At 39.0% G+C, this 21,454-nt stretch overlaps 2 protein-coding genes across 3 annotated transcripts in view; one reads left to right on the top strand and one right to left on the bottom strand.

Annotated features, from left to right (window-relative positions):
* Positions 1-6,125, bottom strand: part of enox1 (ecto-NOX disulfide-thiol exchanger 1) — a 156,273-nt gene extending 150,148 nt beyond the window's left edge. The window contains exon 1 of one of the 2 annotated variants that reach the window (XM_085384869.1): positions 5,919-6,125. The gene's annotated coding sequence lies outside the window, so the exon portion shown is untranslated. The remainder of the gene's footprint in view (positions 1-5,918) is intronic. The other variant, XM_085384868.1, reaches the window with a different exon arrangement.
* A 5,802-nt stretch (positions 6,126-11,927) lies between these two features.
* Positions 11,928-20,356, top strand: lacc1 (laccase (multicopper oxidoreductase) domain containing 1). Its single transcript, XM_085385120.1, has 5 exons — positions 11,928-12,809; positions 13,973-14,151; positions 14,930-15,095; positions 15,489-15,714; positions 18,513-20,356. Exons 1-5 carry the CDS (start codon positions 12,317-12,319, stop codon positions 18,691-18,693), a joined length of 1,245 nt encoding a protein of 414 aa, XP_085241246.1. The 5' UTR covers positions 11,928-12,316; the 3' UTR covers positions 18,694-20,356.
* The last annotated feature ends 1,098 nt before the right edge of the window (positions 20,357-21,454 follow it).

Raw genomic sequence — 21,454 nt, 5'->3', positions numbered from 1 at the left:
ATGGCCTGTTGAAAATGCCCATAATTTACCTAACTTTCAGTGATTTCAGAATGCTCTAAAAAGGAAGATTTCAGTTTCCACAGGGTAATTCCACTTTAGATCAACAGTATACAACCTCACGATGTTACCATGTCAATTTCAAGTCAGTCTGATTTTGCTTTTCAAAATAAAAGCTTTTTCAATTTGCCCATATATGACTTACTCTTGGAGCGAATTCAAAATGCTCTAAGATGGAAAATTGCTGTTTCCACAGCATAATTCCACTTTAGATCAATAGTATCCAACCCCACAGTGATACCATATCAATATCAAATCAGTCTGATGTTGCCTTCCAAAATAAAAGACTTTTCAAATTGCCGATATACGACCTACTCTTTTAAAGAATTCAGAACGCTCTAAAAATGAAACTTGCTCTTTCCACAGGATGAATCCATGTTAGATCAAAAGTGTACATCCACACCATGGTACTACTTCAATTTCAAGTCATTCTGATTTTGCCTTCCAAAATAATGGCCTGTTGAAAATGCCAATAACTTACCTAACTTTCAGTGATTTCGGAATGCTCTAAAAAGGAAATTTTCTGTTTCCACAGAATAATTTCACTTTAAATCAACAGTATACAACCCCACAGAGATACGATGTTAAGATCAAGTCACTCTGATTTTGCCTTCCAAAATAAAAGTATTTTCAAATTGCCCGTAGACGACCTACTCGTTTAACGATTTCAAAATGCTCTTAAATTGCTCTTTATATTTTAAGTCTGTGGAAAGATGTCATTCTAAATAAAGAAATTACAAAACAGCTTGCAAACCAACCATGACATCTTTCCACAGACTTAAAATATAAACGTACTATCAATTACAACCTAGTGGCAATTTCAGCTTCCTTTTACATCATCTTTATGATTCAATTCTGTCATAATCAATTGAGTCTGATTTTGCTTTTCAAAATGAAAACCCAATATGTGTTGAAACAGCAATTTTCATTTTTAAAACATTCTGAAATAATTGAAAGAGTATATCACATATGGACAAATTCGACGGGCCATTAATTTGAAAGGCGAAATCAGACCAACATGAAATTTACATGGTTTTACTGTCGGGTTGGATACTGTTGATCTAAAGTGGAATTATCCTGTGGAAACAGCATCTTTCAATTTAAGAGCATTTTGAAATCGTTAAACGAGTAGGTCGTCTACGGGCAATTTGAAAATACTTTTATTTTGGAAGGCAAAATCAGAGTGACTTGATCTTAACATCGTATCTCTGTGGGGTTGTATACTGTTGATTTAAAGTGAAATTATTCTGTGGAAACAGAAAATTTCCTTTTTAGAGCATTCCGAAATCACTGAAAGTTAGGTAAGTTATCGGCATTTTCAACAGGCCATTATTTTGGAAGGCAAAATCAGAATGACTTGAAATTGAAGTAGTACCATGGTGTGGATGTACACTTTTGATCTAACATGGATTCATCCTGTGGAAAGAGCAAGTTTCATTTTTAGAGCGTTCTGAATTCTTTAAAAGAGTAGGTCGTATATCGGCAATTTGAAAAGTCTTTTATTTTGGAAGGCAACATCAGACTGATTTGATATTGATATGGTATCACTGTGGGGTTGGATACTATTGATCTAAAGTGGAATTATGCTGTGGAAACAGCAATTTTCCATCTTAGAGCATTTTGAATTCGCTCCAAGAGTAAGTCATATATGGGCAAATTGAAAAGCTTTTATTTTGAAAAGCAAAATCAGACTGACTTGAAATTGACATGGTAACATCGTGAGGTTGTATACTGTTGATCTAAAGTGGAATTACCCTGTGGAAACTGAAACCTTCCTTTTTAGAGCATTCTGAAATCACTGAAAGTTAGGTAAATTATGGGCATTTTCAACAGGCCATTATTTTGGAAGGCATAATCAGAATTACTTGAAATTGATATGGTAACATCGTGAGGTTGTATACTGTTGACCTAAAGTGAAATTATCCTGTGGAAACAGCAATTTTCACTTTTAGAGCATTTTGAAATCTTTAAAAGAGTAGGTCGTATCTTGGCAATTTGAAAAGTCTTTTATTTTGGAAGGCATAATCAGAATGACTTGATATTGATATGGTAACATCGTGAGGTTGTATACTGTTGACCTAAAGTGAAATTATCCTGTGGAAACAGCAAAATTCTTTTTAAGAACATTTTGAAATTGTTAAAAAAGTAGGTCGTATATATGCTCAATTTGAAAGGGCATTTATTTTGGAAGGCATAATCAGAATGACTTGATATTGATATGGTATCACTGTGGGGCTGTATACTGTTGATCTAAGGTGGAATTACCCTGTGGAAACAGGAATTTTCCATTTTAGAGCATTTTGAAATTGTTCCAGGATCAAGTCAGATATGGGCAGTTTGAAAATGCTTTTATTTTTGAAAGCAAAATCAGAATGACTTGATATTGATATGGTAACATCGTGAGGTTGTATACTGTTGAACTAAAGTGAAATTATCCTGTGGAAACAGCAAAATTCTGTTTAAGAACATTTTGAAATCGTTAAAAAAGTAGGTCGTATATATGCTCAATTTGAAAGGGCATTTATTTTGGAAGGCATAATCAGAATGACTTGATATTGATATGGTATCACTGTGGGGCTGTATACTGTTGATCTAAAGTGGAATTACCCTGTGGAAACAGGAATGTGCCATTTTAGAGCATTTTGAAATCACTGAAAGTTAGGTCAATTATGGACAATTTAAAAAGGCTTTTATTTTGGAAGGCATAATCAGAATGACTTGATATTGATATGGTATCACTGTGGGGCTGTATACTGTTGATCTAAGGTGGAATTACCCTGTGGAAACAGGAATTTTCCTTTTTAGAGCATTTTGAAATCACTGAAAGTTAGGTCAATTATGGACAATTTGAAAAGGCTTTTATTTTTGAGAGCAAAATCAGAATGACTTGATATTGATATGGTATCACTGTGGGGCTGTATACTGTTGATCTAAAGTGGAATTACCCTGTGGAAACAGGAATGTGCCATTTTAGAGCATTTTGAAATTGTTCCAGGAGCAACTCAGATATGGGCAGTTTGAAAATGCTTTTATTTTTTAAAGCAATATCAGAATGTCTTGATATTGATATGGTAACATCGTGAGGTTGTATACTGTTGATCTGGAGTGGAATTACCCTGTGGAAACAGGAAATTTCCATTTTAAAACATTTTGAAATCACTGAAAGTTAGGTCAATTATGGACAATTTAAAAAGGCTTTTATTTTGGAAGGCATAATCAGAATGACTTGATATTGATATGGTATCACTGTGGGGCTGTATACTGTTGATCTAAGGTGGAATTACCCTGTGGAAACAAGAATTTTTCATTTTAGAGCATTTTGAATCGTTAGAAGATTAAGTCAATTATGGACAATTTCAAAGGGCCATTACTATGAAAGGCAAAATCAGACTGACTTGATATTGATATGGTATCACTGTAAAAAGACTGTGGTTGGAAAGTGTTGATATAAAGTTCAAATAGTATTTGGAAATACGACTTTTGCTTTTAAGAGCATTATTAAGTCATTGAAAGAGTAGTTCAAAAATGAAGATTCACAGGGCTTTTACTTTGAAATCCAAAATAAGATGGCCTTGATAGTGACAGGGCACAATTAGGGTACAAGGCTGTGTCATATAGATCTAACATTAGAGTTTGTAAAAAAAAAAAAAGCCTAAATTATATGTTATTATGTTCTTAACATATCTGTTAATTCACTCGAAGTTGGCTTTTATTTTGAAATCCGGTTTCCACATCCATTCCCGTAATACTTTGAATACACAGGGAACGTAAAACAAACTGGAGGCTGGCTTGACTGCAAGTCTCGAATTGGAGGCTGGCTTGACACAAGTAAGAATGAGGTGATGCATTTCATGCATGCACAATACGTGCACAGTGGCACCGGCAAACAGTCACAGACACTCACAGCTACAAGCTAACATCTTGTTAGCGTGGAAGCTCCTCACTATGAGTGAAAACAAAAAATATACCAAAGTGAATCACTGGGAGACCACCACCTAAACATTCATAACAGCAAACCTTAATCAGACACTTAAAGCACCCTCACACAAGTGAACATGGACATTTTAAAGAAGCTAACAAAGGAAAAGTGGCTAGCAGCCTCGTTATAAGCAAAGGTCTTAGAGAGAAAATTAGTAAAAATCTGTAAAAATCAGAATCTGCCAATGAAACTGTAATCAGTGCAGCTAAAAAAATTACTCATAAAAAATGCATGTCAATTTTTTCTAGCAAATTTCACAGCATATCTCTGGAGACTGAGGTTTCATGATAAGACAAAACCACATCATATTGATCTAAGAGGTAAAAACTGATTAATCGAGATAATTAATAGCAGATCAATCTCTTAAAGCTGATATTCCCATCCTGCAAATTTTCACAAGTCACAGGTCACTTGCCAAAACTATACCACTTCACCATTAAGGTGGCAAGATTTAAATAAAAGAAATATTCATAACAAATAATAAATTGTGCAACAAACTGAGCTCGAACACTTGGATGATGCTCAGAGAGAATCTCTCTCGGAGGCCTGGTATTGGTTCATCCTGAGTCACCTAACCATCAGATTTAAGGAAGTGTTTGTTATTAACACTCCCTGACGCCATCTCTCCATGGTGCTGAGGACGTCACCCGGGCAATGTGTTACCAAGAACATCTTGTTTATCCTGAGCTTCTCAGCATCAGCACATGGTAAACTAAAGACTGCTTTAGTCTAGTAATTTGTTCAAATTAAACCTATTTACACTTTTTTTTTACTGCATTATTATTTAATTTGACATTTAATGAGGATTTCCCTTATAGATTTTACACAAACTGGTAGAGTGAGCTATAAAGAAAATAATCTTCCTTTGTTAGCTTTCCTCAACATTTCCCCTTAATTACTCTCTTATTTCTTAAAAACTCCAATAGAGCCAGACGTAATAGCTGCGACATTCCTTTTCTCAATTTCCACTATAATTAATACCAAACGCCACTCAGTTTATTGGAAATACTCTTTTAATTTACAACTAAACATCCAGGAAATATCCAGGAAATGAGCCAGACCCATAAAACCCTCAATTTGGTAATGGCTCCATGGCTATGACAGCATGTGAAAGCAGGTGACTGGTGTGAGCATGACAATGACAAAGGCAGCTCTGTGTGTGCTGCTGAAGGGTCGTCAAGGTGACTTGATAGCAAGGGCATCCTTTCCTCCACCACAGCTGATCTCCCCTGCACACACCCCAAAACCAAAGACCAGCATCACATAAGCTCACACAGCAGCAGGGCCAGCATTTAAACGCCACCAAACACACACAGAAAAAACCCATCACACCGCCTCTCAGGTGCAAAGAGTAGAGTGAACAGATGTGCATTTGCAATTAATCTCCTTCCCCCTCCTCTGGATTTTCTAGAAGCAGAAGTGCTGAGCCTCTATTTGGTCACTTTCAGTCCTCATTTATTCGCCTTTTCATTTCTTTCTTTTTTTACTCTTAGTGACTTCTAGCCTCACTCCGGCTGGATTACACTTTTAATTGGAGAATCTGTTGAACAATAGGCGGATCCAGAGCCCCGTTGTTACAGACACCTCTGTTCTCCCCGCTGGCTGAAAAGCGCCACGGCACCGCGTTAAGTTGTCAATAGCGAGTCCCCGTTAATCAAAATGAATAAACAGTCACTAACAGAGCTTCGGTTCTGGTTTCACCCCGCTGTTTCACACTGAGCTCGGAAGGATGAAGTAACGAGAGAGAGATAGAAAGGGGGTAGAAAAGGCATCAGCGCCTTCCAGTAAACCGCTCAGCGGGCTGACAGGAGCGTGTCATCTACCGGGGAAATGAAACACACACACCGGTCTAAAACACAGCAGAGAGCGCACCTCTCCGTACCTTACCGGGTCACACAGCGGAAGATTCGATAGATGCTCCGCAAATCCGCAAATTGCGTCAGCGTAATAAATCCCGGTGTTTGTGAGTGTGTGTGTGGGGGGGGAGAAGCTGGGAACAATCCTCCGTGTGTCTCTTCTCAGGCGCTCTCAGCCAGCAGTCACCGATACACCGCCGCCGCCGCTGCTGCTGCTGATGCCTCCGGTAGGAAGAAACCTTGGAGCGCGTCACCGACAGATAGAGAGAGGCAGAGAGGCAGAGAGAGAGAGAGAGAGACGTGCACGACGGCAGGGTCTGGTGTCTGTCAGCGGCCGGTGGAGCCTGGGACAGCAGGGGGGGATAGAAGTGAGTCGGGGGGTAGTCGTCAAACTAGGTTATGACATGAAATAATAAGAAATAAAGAAAGCGCTTATTGGTTTGATATTTCATCTTCAGCAATTAACCGGGCATTGAGGTAGAAATTTGGAGCCACATTATTGAGAACCAACTGAATTTTTGTTGGCAGCAAAGCCAGAGCTCTTTATCCCAGAGTAAAAAGACAAGCTCCCATACCTGAGTCCTCTCTACAGGTCATTGTTGTTACTTCACCAGGATCCGGAGCTCTAAAGCAGAAACAGTGAGTTTGGTTTCTACTGCTGGTCAGACTTTAAACCAGGTGTTGTTCCAAAAAAGTGATTTCCTATGTGTGTGTGTGTGTTTTATGTGTAATGTCTTTGCTTATATTGGAGAATAGACTAAAGACGACAGGATTTATGAAGGGTTTGTTTCTGCTGCCCTCTTGGCCAGATCAGTTAAAGCAAAAGTGAGCCTTTTTAGCTGGATAGAAAAAGATAAAAGTCACTTTGTCAAAAGCTCCAGTTTCTGCCTTGTGATAGAAATTCAGTTAAATTCTTAGGTAGTTTAGCGCCAAATCACAACAGCTGTTCCATCGTGCTGGTTTATATTGCACAATAAAACAGAGAAAACCCCAAAAATCTGATGCATAAGCACACAGTGGGATTGAAAAACTCCCCTTTAGCAGTATGACATTTCTGCAGCAGAACCAGGCTCAGGGAGGGGCACCCATCTACTGTGACCGGCTGTGGGTGAGGGGAGTAAGACAACAAAGACACACTGTGGAAGAGAGCCAGAGATTAATGGGTTAACCCTATAATTAATGAGAGATATTTTTGATGTATGTTTCACAGATTATAGGCCAACAGGTCATTTTCAACAGCTTAAATCTGAACATCTGATCAGTTATTTGTTTCTTCAGTGACACGTCACACTGTAACAGGGTGTGCTTTACTACTTCTGCCTCGAAAAACCTCAGTGGAGCCAGCTTTAGGTTTAATACAGAGATCAATATTTTACCACTGAGCAGAATCTCACTCTGCAGTGTTTCTAAACCTGCTAACTCACTTCACTCAGGAGTCAAACTGACGCTTTGCTTTTTTCCTCCACCAGGCACACACTCTTATAAAACAATGAAAACAAGTACAGTAAAATTGGGCTTTTAACTGAGGTTCATTTATCCAACAAAACGCTTGAAGTCAATCAAAAATAATAAGGTTTAAACAACTAAAAGGGACTAAAATGTTCGGAACTCTGAATAATTAAGTTAGGAATACATTTCTTTTGATGCACATTTACACAGCTTTTAATGTGTTTACATATTATAAGCATCTACATTCCTAGTGCAGTGAAATGTCCACTTGTAAAACTCTTTTCTTACTTACACAGATCTATGCAGTAATAATGACACTAGTTTGTTGCGGCAGCCTCACTGTACTTCCATGGTTATACAAGACTTGTATATTGGATGTGCTTTGTGTTTGTATTAATGAGACAGTCATTGAGAGAGAGAAAAAAATGGAGGACATCATTAACCTGCAAAAATGTAACCTTTGTTACCCTCCTAATAATGACTCACAGTCCTGTCAGGTTTGGCACCCGTGGACATGGCCCGATGCTGTTTTTTTCTATTCTTTCTTGGCTTGGCGGTGATGTTCTGAAGAATTTTTTATTCATAATTACATTTGTCTGTCATCAGTGATCCCTCAGTAGTCTCAAGGCTTTTGTTGTTGCTGAGCTCATCAGTGCATATTGCACCAGAGTGTTGACTGACCACAGTAACTAGAGTTTTTCTTTTTTCAAAGCTTAATGATGTCCTCCTTCCTTTGGGCTAGCATCCGTTTTGACTACCACGTTTAAGATTCCCGTAAACTGCAGCCAAATGCAAATGCAGCACTTGGAACACACTCCACACCTTTAATCTTCTTAAATTTGTCATGAAATCTTGAGAAAAAAAGCCACCTTTGTCCATGAACCAAATCGCTCTCCATTGTAATCGCATAGTGCATTATTTTGAGAAATTCACTGAACTTTATTCACAGCTTGATTTAATCATTTCCCACTAACTGTGGTGAGGCACAAAAAACATGCAGAAATACTTGACAGAAAATGTAAGTGCCCAGTCTCAGAAGTAAGGACCCTTTTACTGCTGTTACACTGGCATTTTTAGATTAAATATGGCAACCCATGCAGCAGCCAGCTGCAATAAGTGGTCAAAAAATGAAATTTCTTCAAACGCTATGACTGTTTTAATAAGCATTAGTAAATGATTACCTAATCTATAATGAGTTAAGCCATCGCATACAATCTTTCCACTTAGTGAAAGCAGAAAATACATGCCTGTTCCTGACAAGCAGGATCAATACAGTACATTATCATTAAATTAAATATAGTTGCAGTCAGATAGACACATTAGGCAGATGAATGAGTCGTATGGCCTTCTTTATTTTTGTAACACTTTATGCCAATGCCAAAAAAACCCACATAGATATAGATGGAAATAGGCACCAATCCCAGTGGAGAAATATAAATATATGCGGATAATAAATTCTTCAGCAGCAGTAGAAGCAGGCTGTAACCTTGGCAGGAGAGTTGACAGGGAGCTTCAGTCCCAGTGGGCAGCCAGAGTGGGAAAATAGAAAGCTGCAGCAGAGACATCCACTGGGGACAAGCATCACATTTCATATACACGACGCAAGGAGGCCTGCAAGGCCTGAGATGGGGCTTAAAGCATGTAGCCTGGTAACACACAGTGAGGTAAAACACATCTGTATGTGTGAAGCTTCCTGTTTCTGGTTGGTAAGTTGCTGAGAAGTTTGAAATGTGTTATCAAACATGCAGGTTGACGGTGAGGAAGCAGGTGGTATCTGAGCTGGATATCTGGCGTCCCCTGGTGGTGGCTCAGGGCACATGCAATCGATCAATTTAAAGTGTACTACATGCAACTATGAACATGTTAGTCAGCTAAAACAAAGCAATAATGAAAATTGAACAAAATAAAGTCATATATATATATATATATATATATATATATATATATATATATATATATATATATATATATATATATATATATATATATATATATATATCTCATGGCAGCACAAGAACAAGCTCTGAGCACAAGATCCATAGAGGCTGGGGTCTATCACACCAGGCAAGACCCCAGGTGCAGGCTGTGTAAAGATGCCCCAGAGACAATCCAGCACATAACAGCAGGGTACAAGATGCTAGCAGGCAAGGCATACATGGAACGCCATAACCAAGTGGCCGGCATAGTATACAGGAACATCTGTGCCGAGTATAACCTGGAAGTCCCGAGGTCAAAATGGGAGATGCCCCCAAGGGTGGTGGAGAATGACCGAGCTAAGATCCTGTGGGACTTCCAGATACAGACGGACAAAATGGTGGTGGCTAACCAACCGGACATAGTGGTGGTAGAGAAACAGAAGCAGACGGCCGTAGTGATCGATGTAGCGGTTCCGAATGACAGCAATATCAGGAAGAAGGAACACGAGAAGCTGGAGAAATACCAAGGGCTCAGAGAAGAGCTCGAGAGGATGTGGAGGGTGAAGGTAACGGTGGTCCCCGTGGTAATCGGAGCACTAGGTGCGGTGACTCCCAAGCTAGGCGAGTGGCTCCAGCAGATCCCGGGAACAACATCGGAGATCTCTGTCCAGAAGAGCGCAGTCCTGGGAACAGCTAAGATACTGCGCAGGACCCTCAAGCTCCGAGGCCTCTGGTAGAGGACCCGAGCTTGAAGGATAAACCGCCCGCAGGGGCGTGCTGGGTGTTTTTTTTTTATATATATATATATATATATATATATATATATAGAGAGAGAGAGAGAGAGAGAGATACAGGTATATAGTTTCAACACTTTTGCATTTGGCTACTGACAATAAAATAAATAACATATAATATGACAGAATATAGTATATCATAAAAAAGTCATATATAAATAAATAATAATGATAAAAAATTAAAATGATTAAAAAGAAAAAAGTGCAGAAATATACAAAGGAAAACAATTGAATGTTTTTATTAAATGTTGAAATGAATACTCCCAGCTATTTGGGTACTTCTGGCTGTTTTTTTTTTTTTAATTATTACTTTTGTATCATAAAGTATAAAAGAGTTTACGAGCCACAGAAGCACATTTTACCCCATCACGCAGTAAAACCCTTCCTGCATGCCTTCGAGTTCCTTCACTGACCTCTCCCAGCAGCACCATCAGCACATTTTTTTTCTTTTTGTTTTTCTTTCTCTTTACTTTGTTGTGCTCTTGCACCCGATTTTAATTACGTTGCTGACACTGTGGCTCACAAATAACCCATGGGAAAATCCAACATCCTCCTGCTCATCAGGTGAGTCAGATTTCCACATAGAAAGAGACAGAGCTGACATTCGCAGCCCTGCTGTTCCTCATTCCTCGCGTCTAGCAGCGGTCTGTGCTGTGAAAGCAAAGCAGCTGACAAACTGTCCTGTGTACTGTACAGATTTCAGGGGCAAATCCTGTACACTGTATTCACACTGACGCTTGCTTTTGTTTATATTAGACAGTATATGAGTATAATAAATGGGTTATAATATGTTGTAAAGCTGGTGTAAATAGGGAACAAAGAATGCATTAATGACTTTACTTAGAGCTTGAGACAGCTGTAATGATATAAAATATTTCTGACAAATACTGTGCTTTAATCAGTTCCTTAAAAAGCTGGTCTTAGTTTATTCCAACTTCATTGTAGTAAATAATAAACTAGTCACTACTTGGTTTTTTGATGCTTACAAATGCTAAATAGAGGAAGTTTGACGTTGACCACATGGACTGTACATACAGGGATCATATGCTCTGGCAATTACCATAATTTCCATCATGACAAAATATGATTAATAATGTGGTGCTACTACTTATGTTACGCCACTCATATCAATTAAGGTTACAAAATACCCTGATTTTAATTCCATTTGAACTTTAACCTTCTTTATCCCATTTATCTGCTTTCTTTTCAGCTTTTTTATTTATTTATTTATTTTTACATTATGCTAGTATCATTCAAACACTAAAATATAGTTAATCCTGTCACTCTGTAATTCTTTCATAAACAACAAATTACAATCAAGTTATAATTTACATTTATGCACGGTCAGTATGCATGGAGGGAGTCAGGAAAGAGATCCAACAGTGAGTGTCTACAGCTATCTGTAAAACATGGTGGAGGCTGTGTAATGGTTTGGGTTTGCATTTCAGCCAGTGGTGTTTGATGTCTTGTTACAATCAAAAATAGAGTTGCATTTTCATCCACCATGTAGTTCCATGTAGGCCTGTACACGTTTCAACAAACTGCTGCACCTATTTCCCATTTTCCTAGCAAAATATAAAGAAATGGGGGCTGACTCTAATACACAGTACTATATACTGTATGAATGACAGCATGAAAATGACACATACTAAACTCCAATCAAGTATTTACCAGCTGAAAGAAAATAGGAACTCCATTTGGTGTATACTCTGATTTATTCACAGCATTAGATTAAACCTATTCATGCATTTATAACCTCAACATGATAACATTATGCAAAACCATTAAAAAGGTTAAAATGTTGCTTTAATAATATTAGAATAAGCCGTTCTATCTGATCTATATCAGTTTGACAACATGAGTGTCTACAGACATGCTGTAGCGGTTTAGCCTACACTGTGTGCTAATAGGTTAATACTTGCAGTATTTCTCGGGGACACGCTGGTGCAGTTTGTGGCCAGCATGCTGTGCTCCTAATGTTTTGCAGAAAAGTCTGTATTGTTCACACTTGGACTTCACTCGACCTTTACTGTATGCAGCAGCTGCTGAGGAAAGAAGAATTTCCACCGAGCGTTAGGACTTTCCAGAGTGGGCGGAGCGACTGTGCAGTGCAGGAAGTACTGAGTCAGCTGTAGTTTCTGTAGTTTTTGAGGTATGTTGGTTGTCAAACACGTTCCTTGCGGTCCCGCATAAAGGGCAGGGAGTCTGCGTTTGTCTGCGAGTTTTCTCTGTGTGCTGAGCGGCAGATACTTCAGCTTCTCCGCGATGAGTCGAGCCGTGCTGGTGGATCTGCTTCACCGCTGCTGTGCATCATGCACGGGCGCTTCTCTGCTGGAGGACTCGGTTTCAGACTCGCAGGTCTTCGTGCTGTGCGGGAACACTTACCGGGAGAAAAACGGCTTCGTAGACACGTTCTTGGGCTCCTGCAAAAGTGTGCACATCCTGGACTCGAGCTCCACAGTGGAGAGTTTGTACCGTTTCAAGCAGACTTTGGACCAGCTGGACCTGAGCTCGATCACGGTCCTCACCACCGCACAGGGCAAAGAGGTGCTGGCTCATTACCAGAACCTCCTTTTTACGGCCCTATACGACTTCCAGTACAAGCAGAGACCGGTGGACGAGACTTGTCCTAGTTGCAGAGCCTCCACAGATTCGGTCTCACCTGGCGAAGAAGTGTGCGAAGAAGTGTCGACGTTTATGCAGCAGCTTCCTGCGCTGAAGGGAGAACTCACAGTTCTGAAGTCTGCGCTCATTCCAGGTCGGCTTAAGCAAAACATACTTATGAGTTTTATGGAGTTATTAAATTACTGTATAGTGAATGGAGTTTGGATTTCTCCTCCTACATCAAGGGTGTCAAACATAAGTCTCGAGGGCCAGAATCGGTCGTACAAAGACTCCAATTTGGGCCATTGAATTATTTTTAAAAATGTGAACGAGTGCATAGATTTTAAACTTTTAGGTGTATTTTTATATATTTTACAGCTTCTCCTGTTGATAAAGATCTCGCCCACTGGTAGTCATACAGTAGCAAAGTACGGTAATAAATAAACAATTAAGGTTCCTGTTAACATTAGTGCACGATATGTGAAATGAAAACAGTTTGACTTCCCCGTCCCACACTAACTATTTGGGAACAGCGTGTTTTCCATTTTCTGTAAATGGGTGTATATTTGAAAGGAAGATAGAATGAGTTTGTCTATCAAAACTTAATATGTCATACATATACTATATATTGATACTATATATTGCACAATAGTAAATTCCAGAGTCTTTAATATATGGAGGAAAAACAGTGATTCACTGCTACTTGACTGTTTAATTTTATAATAAAGTCTAATCATTTGATAACCACTTAAACTATAGTGATATATCTATTAGATAAAGAGGAAACTGAGAATGTACCAATACCCAACACCATATACCGTTGGACTCCTTTGTCCATGCAAATATGTCCTAGTGAACTGATAACAGGAGACATACAGTGGTGTGAAAAGGTTTTTCACACTGGGCCATGTAGGTTTAATTTTTTCCACCTTAATAATAAACACTTTCATTTAGAAATTGTTTACTTGTGTTATCTTTGTCTAGAATTTAAATTTATTTGATTATCTGAAACATTTAAGTGTGACAAACATACAAAAAATAGTTAATCAGGAAGGGGGGGAAACACTTTTTCACACAACTGTGCATGAGATCAGCTCATGTTATCATTTAATCCTGACATTTAATGAATTTTCTTATCATTTAGTGCACTGTGTTAAAATTTCTATTAAAGTATAATCTGTTGACAAGATGTTGGTAAATAAATACAAACTGAGCTAGAAGTAGCTTAGCATTCATTTAAATGCTATTAAATGTATTTATTTCAATGTGTTATTTTAGAAAAGCAGTTTACCTTTTTTCTCTCCCTCTTTGTCTCAGATTGTTTTGGTCATGGCTTCAGCACCCGTACAGGTGGTGTGTCCTACATCTCGACCTTATCCTCCTTGAATCTGTTCAGCAGCTGCAGGAGGAGGGACCCAGTGGCTGTGGTAATGGAGAACAGGCGCCGATTAGCCCTCCATGCTGGTTTCCATCCTCAGCCCATGCATTTAGTCAAGGTACTCAACACTATTAGAATTTTGCCCTTTAATGTATTATCTGTATTATGTAAAAAGGGTGTTGGAACATATTTGTAGTAATTAAAGCTAGAGTCTGACCAATTGGCAGCCTGCAATTATCAGCTGATATTAACTGTATGAAAAACGAAAAAGTAAAGAAGAGATTGGAGAAACAACCATGTTATGAATGTTGATGTTGCATGACTTGTCCACCAGAGGGCATCCTGCAACGTCCACATTCCAAACACAACAAACAACCAGCTGATCCAAGCTGGCAGACAGAGCGCAAATGAGCAATAAATAGCTCCGTGTAACAAACATAGAGAAACCTGTTTAGATTCTATGTGTCTGAAAGAAAAAAAATATTATATTGGAATATCGGATTTTTAAATCACCAAATATCAGACTTAAAATATCGGCTCAGCCGCACCTTAAAGTGCGAGTAGCATGTATAAAAATATATCATCTTGCATATATTAAGGTGCAAGTTTTACATATTTAATTCTGGATGCACATCTGTTTGATATAATCTTTTGTTTTTAATATTCACCAACGTATTTCACATGTTAACAAACTAAAGCAAACGAGCATTCACAGTCAAAGAAAATGAATATGCAACAGTAACAAATAATTAACAGATTACACTCATTTTTTATTTTTAGTTGTTTTTGTTTTTTTGTTTTCCAACTTCGGGACAGTTTTGTTCTGACCTCAGTGCTGAGGGTCAGTGATGTGAGATCAGTGTTTTGTTAAAGGACTGTCGGCTTGTTTTCTGAAGGTGAACCACGCTAACGATGTCTGGGTCTTGGGGAAAGCTGAGCCCGAGAGTTACGATGCAATGGTGACCAATCAGACTGGGCTCGTCTCAGCAGCTCCAGGGGCCGACTGCATGCCGCTCCTCTTTGCTGATCCCGTCGCAAAAGTTATCGGAGTCGCACATGCAGGTCAGCCCTCACTGCTTCTCAAAGTTTTGACCACTGACTGCTAATTTAGGGAACCATCATCTCATTGGGGGCCAATCAAGAAAAAAAATGCACATCAGAACTATTAGTTAGTGTTTTTAATATGTCTATGTGTGTGAAAGAGAAACTTGAGTAGAGGAACTTAAGAAGACTTTGCAGAAAGCACACACTTCAACATTCTGTGGAATCAAAGTAAATTCTTTCAGTGTTAATTATTCTATAGACTCTTTATATAATTTGTTTTAGCCTTTGGTGCCCCCTAGAGGATTTATTTATTCAAGATAAAACCAAACCGTTGAAGAGAGCGTGCAAAAGAGGCTGCAGTGGTACAACTTTACAATATGAACTCTGACGATGAAATGGCTACATTTACAGGTTGGAGAGGAACCATAATGGGGGTTGCCATGGCCACTGTGAATGCCATGGTGACAGAATTTGCTTGCCAAGTTAGCAACATTGTGGTGGCTGTGGGACCATCAGTGGGACCCTGCTGCTATACCATGGAAAGAGACCAGGCGTTGGACTTCATGAGCATCCATCCAGACTGTGTTCCTGATCCAGAATCAGCCAGACCACACGTCGACATCCGTCTCGCCAACAGGTACGGCTCACGAAACGAGAACAATAGATTAAATAGAGCTGACAAAAGTACAGAATCTCTGTGAACAAGGAAAAGAAAATAGCTCTATATTCTGTTGCCTACATTGTAGAGGGAGTCTTGGTCTGTAATGAAGAGAATGAATAGGGAAGAGGTTAAAGTGGGATTCAGCAGGTGGGGATCCCTAAAACCAATTGCAAGGTCGTAGTGTGGAGAAATGAATCACAACTCAAAATAATTTCTCTTAAGAGCTTCAGTAGATTTTCTTAAATTTCCAGTTTATCACCACTGAGCAATCTTTACCTTTAAATCTAAGCTCTCTCCTTCCTCTCCTGTCCTGTATTTCTTATCTTTCTCCATCTGTGAGTGAAGTTAGCCCTCTTTCTTTTCACTCTCTGTAAAATACAGCAGCCGGACCTTTAACACACACTGTGTGACAAACTGCACACAAACACATTGTGTGTGTTTCGCTGATAGAAACGCTGCATTTGAAATTACCTGCCACTTTTTAAAAAAATTACTCGAGTAAAGAACAGATAACTGGAAATTCTACTTAAGTACAGTAATGAAGTATTTCTACGTTATTACTTCCCACCTCTAAGATTAACCAATGAGGGAAAACTGATTGTTGCAGAGCAAGAAACAAATTTAGGATTTATTGTGGATGTTGATCGGCATTCACATAAAATTTATATTTTCTTACTAAGGTCATAAAAGCATTCTGAAGATGCCCTTTTCATTTGAGTCTGGCTCAAATTTAACCTGAATTTCAGAAAATGTTCACGATACAAATTCAAAGTGTATTTAAACAGACTAAACAGACTAGTGGATGCACTGACTACCCAGATTCTATTTTTAAGAGATGTTCCAAGATGTACTAGTCTCGTTCTTTGAATATGTAAAAGGTAACTGTGGCAGCCACTCAATGATGACTCAGACTTGAACTTAAATACATCTCAGAGGAAATCATAGCTGAGTGAATTCTCCAAGTTCACTTTCATTCTGTCACTAGTGTTAGAGTGTGTTATATTTATTATGGAGTTAATCAATAAGATCAAGTAAGAGCTTCAGTTTAAGATTAAGGGTCTTCTTTCATTTACCCATTCTGGGTTGTCTGGAGAGGAGATAAGAGGAGAGAAAGGAGGTCCTTGTTTAAATTTTCAGCCATTACTATTTGAGTATGTGTTGGAAATAGTAGCTTTAAGCTTTAAGGTCTTTAATATTGAATTCATATACAGTGGGGCAAAAAAGTATTTAGTCAGCCACCGATTGTGCAAGTTCCCCCACCTAAAATGAGAATTTATTCGTAAATCAGGGTGGAAAATAAGTATTTGGTCAATAACAAAAATACAACTCAATACTTTGTAACATAACCTTTGTTGGCAATAACAGAGGTCAAACGTTTACTATAGGTCTTTACCAGGTTTGCACACACAGTAGCTGGTATTTTGGCCCATTCCTCCATGCAGATCTTCTCGAGAGCAGTGATGTTTTGGGGCTGTCGCCGAGCAACACGGACTTTCAACTCCCGCCACAGATTTTCTATGGGGTTGAGGTCTGGAGACTGGCTAGGCCACTCCAGGACTTTCAAATGCTTCTTATGGAGCCACTCCTTTGTTGCCCGGGCGGTGTGTTTTGGATCATTGTCATGTTGGAAGACCCAGCCTCGTTTCATCTTCAAAGTTCTCACTGATGGAAGGAGGTTTTGGCTCAAAATCTCACGATACATGGCCCCATTCATTCTGTCCTTAACACGGATCAGTCGTCCTGTCCCCTTGGCAGAAAAACAGCCCCATAGCATGATGTTTCCACCCCCATGCTTCACAGTAGGTATGGTGTTCTTGGGATGCAACTCAGTGTTCTTCTTCCTCCAAACACGACGAGTTGAGTTTATACCAAAAAGTTCTACTTTGGTTTCATCTGACCACATGACATTCTCCCAATCCTCTGCTGTATCATCCATGTGCTCTCTGGCAAACTTCAGACGGGCCTGGACATGCACTGGCTTCAGCAGCGGAACACGTCTGGCACTGCGGGATTTGATTCCCTGCCGTTGTAGTGTGTTACTGATGGTGACCTTTGTTACTTTGGTCCCAGCTCTCTGCAGGTCATTCACCAGGTCCCCCCGTGTGGTTCTGGGATCTTTGCTCACCGTTCTCATGATCATTTTGACCCCACGGGATGAGATCTTGCGTGGAGCCCCAGATCGAGGGAGATTATCAGTGGTCTTGTATGTCTTCCATTTTCTGATGATTGCTCCCACAGTTGATTTTTTCACACCAAGTTGCTTGCCTATTGTAGATTCACTCTTCCCAGTCTGGTGCAGGGCTACAATACTTTTCCTGGTGTCCTTCAAAAGCTCTTTGGTCTTGGCCATGGCGGAGTTTGGAGTCTGACTGTTTGAGGCTGTGGACAGGTGTCTTTTATACAGATGATGAGTTCAAACAGGTGCCATTCATACAGGTAACGAGTGGGGGACAGAAAAGCTTCTTACAGAAGACGTTACAGGTCTGTGAGAGCCAGAGATTTTCCTTGTTTGAGGTGACCAAATACTTATTTTCCACCCTAATTTACGAATAAATTCTTTACAAATCCTACCATGTGAATTCATGGATTTTTTTTCACATTCTGTCTCTCACAGTTGAAGTGTACCTCTGGTGCAAATTACTGACCTCTGTCATCATTTTAAGTGGGGGAACTTGCACAATCGGTGGCTGACTAAATACTTTTTTGCCCCACTGTATGGGATTTGTTTTTCGCTCAGCTGTGAACCAAACAATATGTCTAATTTCCCATCCCAGAGTTCTCCTCCAGAAAGGTGGCGTCCTGCCCGAGCACATCCATGACAACACGATGACGCACTGGTCCTGCGTGACGCCCTGCACCTCATGTCACCCTGAAAACTACTTCTCCCATGTCAGAGATGGGCTTAACTTTGGCACACAGGTGGGCTTCCTGTGGATCAAACAAACGAATGAATGAATGAGTGTTTAGCACACTTACCTCATATTGTTGTCAGCTAAAGCTCCACAAAGTCAATGTGCTTTTTTGGTAAAATTACGTGGTATAAAAAATGTTAAAAGCAGCAGACAGAAAATAGCTAAAAACCAATTGTTTGCTAATTTACTGTTTGATATTTACAGCTTTAAGGATAATTTTGCATGTCCCACAGATTCTAATCTTCAAATAAACTAGAGGATTAAAGTTACAATGTGCAAAATCTCAATACTAGATGTCAGTACATAGCAGACTGCATTCAACTGAGTTCTGTTTTCGTACCGCTCCCAATTCAAATGCACAATCCTAGCTAAGGTGGCTTCCATTCATCTGTAGTGAGTGCAGGCTGTCAGTCCACTGTTCACCTCAGCAGTAGCAATATGTATTGACATCTATGGACTCTAGTGGGAAACTGCAAAACTTTGTGGCTGAGTCCAATATGAGTCAGTGAAGCTCATTTCTGTCTGACAATGATACTGCAGTGTTGTTGAGGATATCGAACTTTTTGTCATTAAACACTGCCCTTTAGTAACACTTTCTTTGAAGTGGAGCTAACTTTGTTGGATTCAGAGTCTTAGCGATTAAACTCTCATACGATGTGAGAATGTAATCAAATTGTTTATCGGAGGGAAAATGTGATTTTTAGGACACTTGAGTCTAACATTAGCTAATATAGCATTAGCTTATTGCTGTTGTGTTTTAGCCAGCTCATTGTTAGCTGTCTGGAGGCCGTAGAGTCGCATGTCTAATCTGCCATCAATAAGTAATTATAATGATATCAGGAAGAAATGAACATGTTTATGCACATTTTCGTGTGTTAGAGCTCTGACTTCAGCTCAGTAGGTTCAGCTGAGGAGAAAGAGGATGACACTTGATCCAGGTATCACCTTCCCTCGCATTTTCGCTTCTTTAATGAAAACAACCACTTCTCAGATGATAAAACATGGGTATGATCATATCTTGAGTCTGTAGGTGCAGACACAAATTAATATTTTACTAAGCTAAATTATTACTATTTTATTTTTTAAAATTTCACTAACTTTCAGGGATTTCTCACTTGAACAAACATGTTTTATAGCTCGTAAGATTTTTGGGGGTGAATCTAACTCTGCAGGGAATTATTGCTATATTGTTGGAAACAGCATAGGAATACTGGACTGATACAGTTTGTCCAAACATGTATATTTGGATAGTTTACCTGTATTGTGGGTCCAATGTACCAAGCAAACTACCCACTAGCCAGTAAGCATTCATCTAGCGGCTCTAATCTGTCTCTCTTAATTCCAACCTGAGCCAACAGAATTATTTAGAGAATGAATTGGTGGGTTTAAATACTTGGATAACACGCGGACCAAATAGACCTTTTTCTTTTTATTCTTGTACTGAAAATCTTGAGAGATGGTTTTTAATGGCATTTAACTTTAGTCAGAGACGTACAGCATAATATTACTCAGTGATATAAGATTTAAGACAGAACACACATACCTTAAAGGAGTGAGGCTCTAAGCGGTGAGGCCATTCAATTTCTCTTGGTGAATGACTGTAGAAATCTGTACAGCATATTTTACGTTGATATTTCTCTTCCTGGATTGTAAAGCATGGTAATTTTAGTGTTCAATAAACTTTCAGTCCAAAGACCGGCTACGTGGGTTTTATTAATTAACTGAATGACAGATAGCAGTTGGGTTCATCAGAGTTCAAATCTGTCACATTTTACAGTAGAATATCCAGGCGATAGATGGGTCATTCCATGAAAACCAACCAACTGCACCAGTTTAATGTTTCTGATGGAGAGGAACAGAAACAACCATTAGTTTGATCTGTTATTTGATTATTCTGTGGGGGAAAAAAAAAACTTTTGAGTCCAACTTTTAAAGGATTTCATCACCATGTGAGATAAGCCAGAACAAGTTATACCAAATAGGAAATTTGTTAGTTTTTTTTAAACCTAGTGTTTGATATTCCCACTATAGCCTTAATTCCTTCTCTGTCAAAAATAATTTTCCAGTAATCTACAATCCTGTTTAATTCTGTGGCTGTTAGGTGGAGACACTGGTTGGTTTTACATATCAGTTTTAGTTCCAAACTTTTAGGAGCATTAAACTTTCTGTTGTTTGGTTTAATATAATGAATAAATGTAATTTTATTAAGCATGACAGACACCGACATCTTCAGGGATACAGACAGTTTTTATTCTGAGACAAAAGTCTTGATTTGTCTTACAAAGCAGCCCTTTTCCTAAAAAATAAAATAAATATAACAAAGATCATTTTAGTAACACAAAGTGTCTCACTGAAAAGATCGGCTGTTTTCTCAACAGCCTCATTTCTGCATAAAATTAACTGGAAACAGAAGCATCACATTTCTGCGTGTTTCACCAACACTGACGTGGGATCTGATTTTTTTCTTCCCCCCTCAACTTAGTGCAAGTTCAGTCATCACATTGAACAGTAATTTCAAACAAGTAAAAGTAAATCACAAACTCTTACAGTTCAGTCAGTTTTAGCTGAAATTCACTTTTAACATGATCAAAGTAAACTGAGGTCAGGTCTGCACAGGACTAACACCAACGACACAAACTCTACAGCGCATGACTCGAAACACTTACATCATATAAATCATGTTCCCGGACACATTACTGACAGTGTTATCAATTAAAACATTCTTACACAACACAGACACACATGCATGACTGACCTGGTGGCAAACGTCATTTGTGGGCTTCAGATAATAATAAAACCTCTCC

This window comes from Rhamphochromis longiceps, linkage group LG16 (genome assembly GCF_057381845.1).
Source record: "Rhamphochromis longiceps isolate RC_006_pf linkage group LG16, R_longiceps_female_GT1.1, whole genome shotgun sequence".
Lineage (NCBI taxonomy): Eukaryota > Metazoa > Chordata > Actinopteri > Cichliformes > Cichlidae > Rhamphochromis > Rhamphochromis longiceps.
This window is presented reverse-complemented; position numbering and strand designations above follow the sequence as displayed.

What these genes read in the sequence shown, in the direction of transcription:
- lacc1 (XM_085385120.1), top strand. Translation starts at nt 12,317, where the DNA reads ATGAGTCGAGCCGTGCTGGTGGATCTGCTTCACCGCTGCTGTGCATCA. An exon ending in GAAGTCTGCGCTCATTCCAG is followed by an intron (nt 12,810 to 13,972) that starts GTCGGCTTAAGC and finishes TCTTTGTCTCAG; the next exon opens with ATTGTTTTGGTCATGGCTTC. An exon ending in TATCGGAGTCGCACATGCAG is followed by an intron (nt 15,096 to 15,488) that starts GTCAGCCCTCAC and finishes CTACATTTACAG; the next exon opens with GTTGGAGAGGAACCATAATG.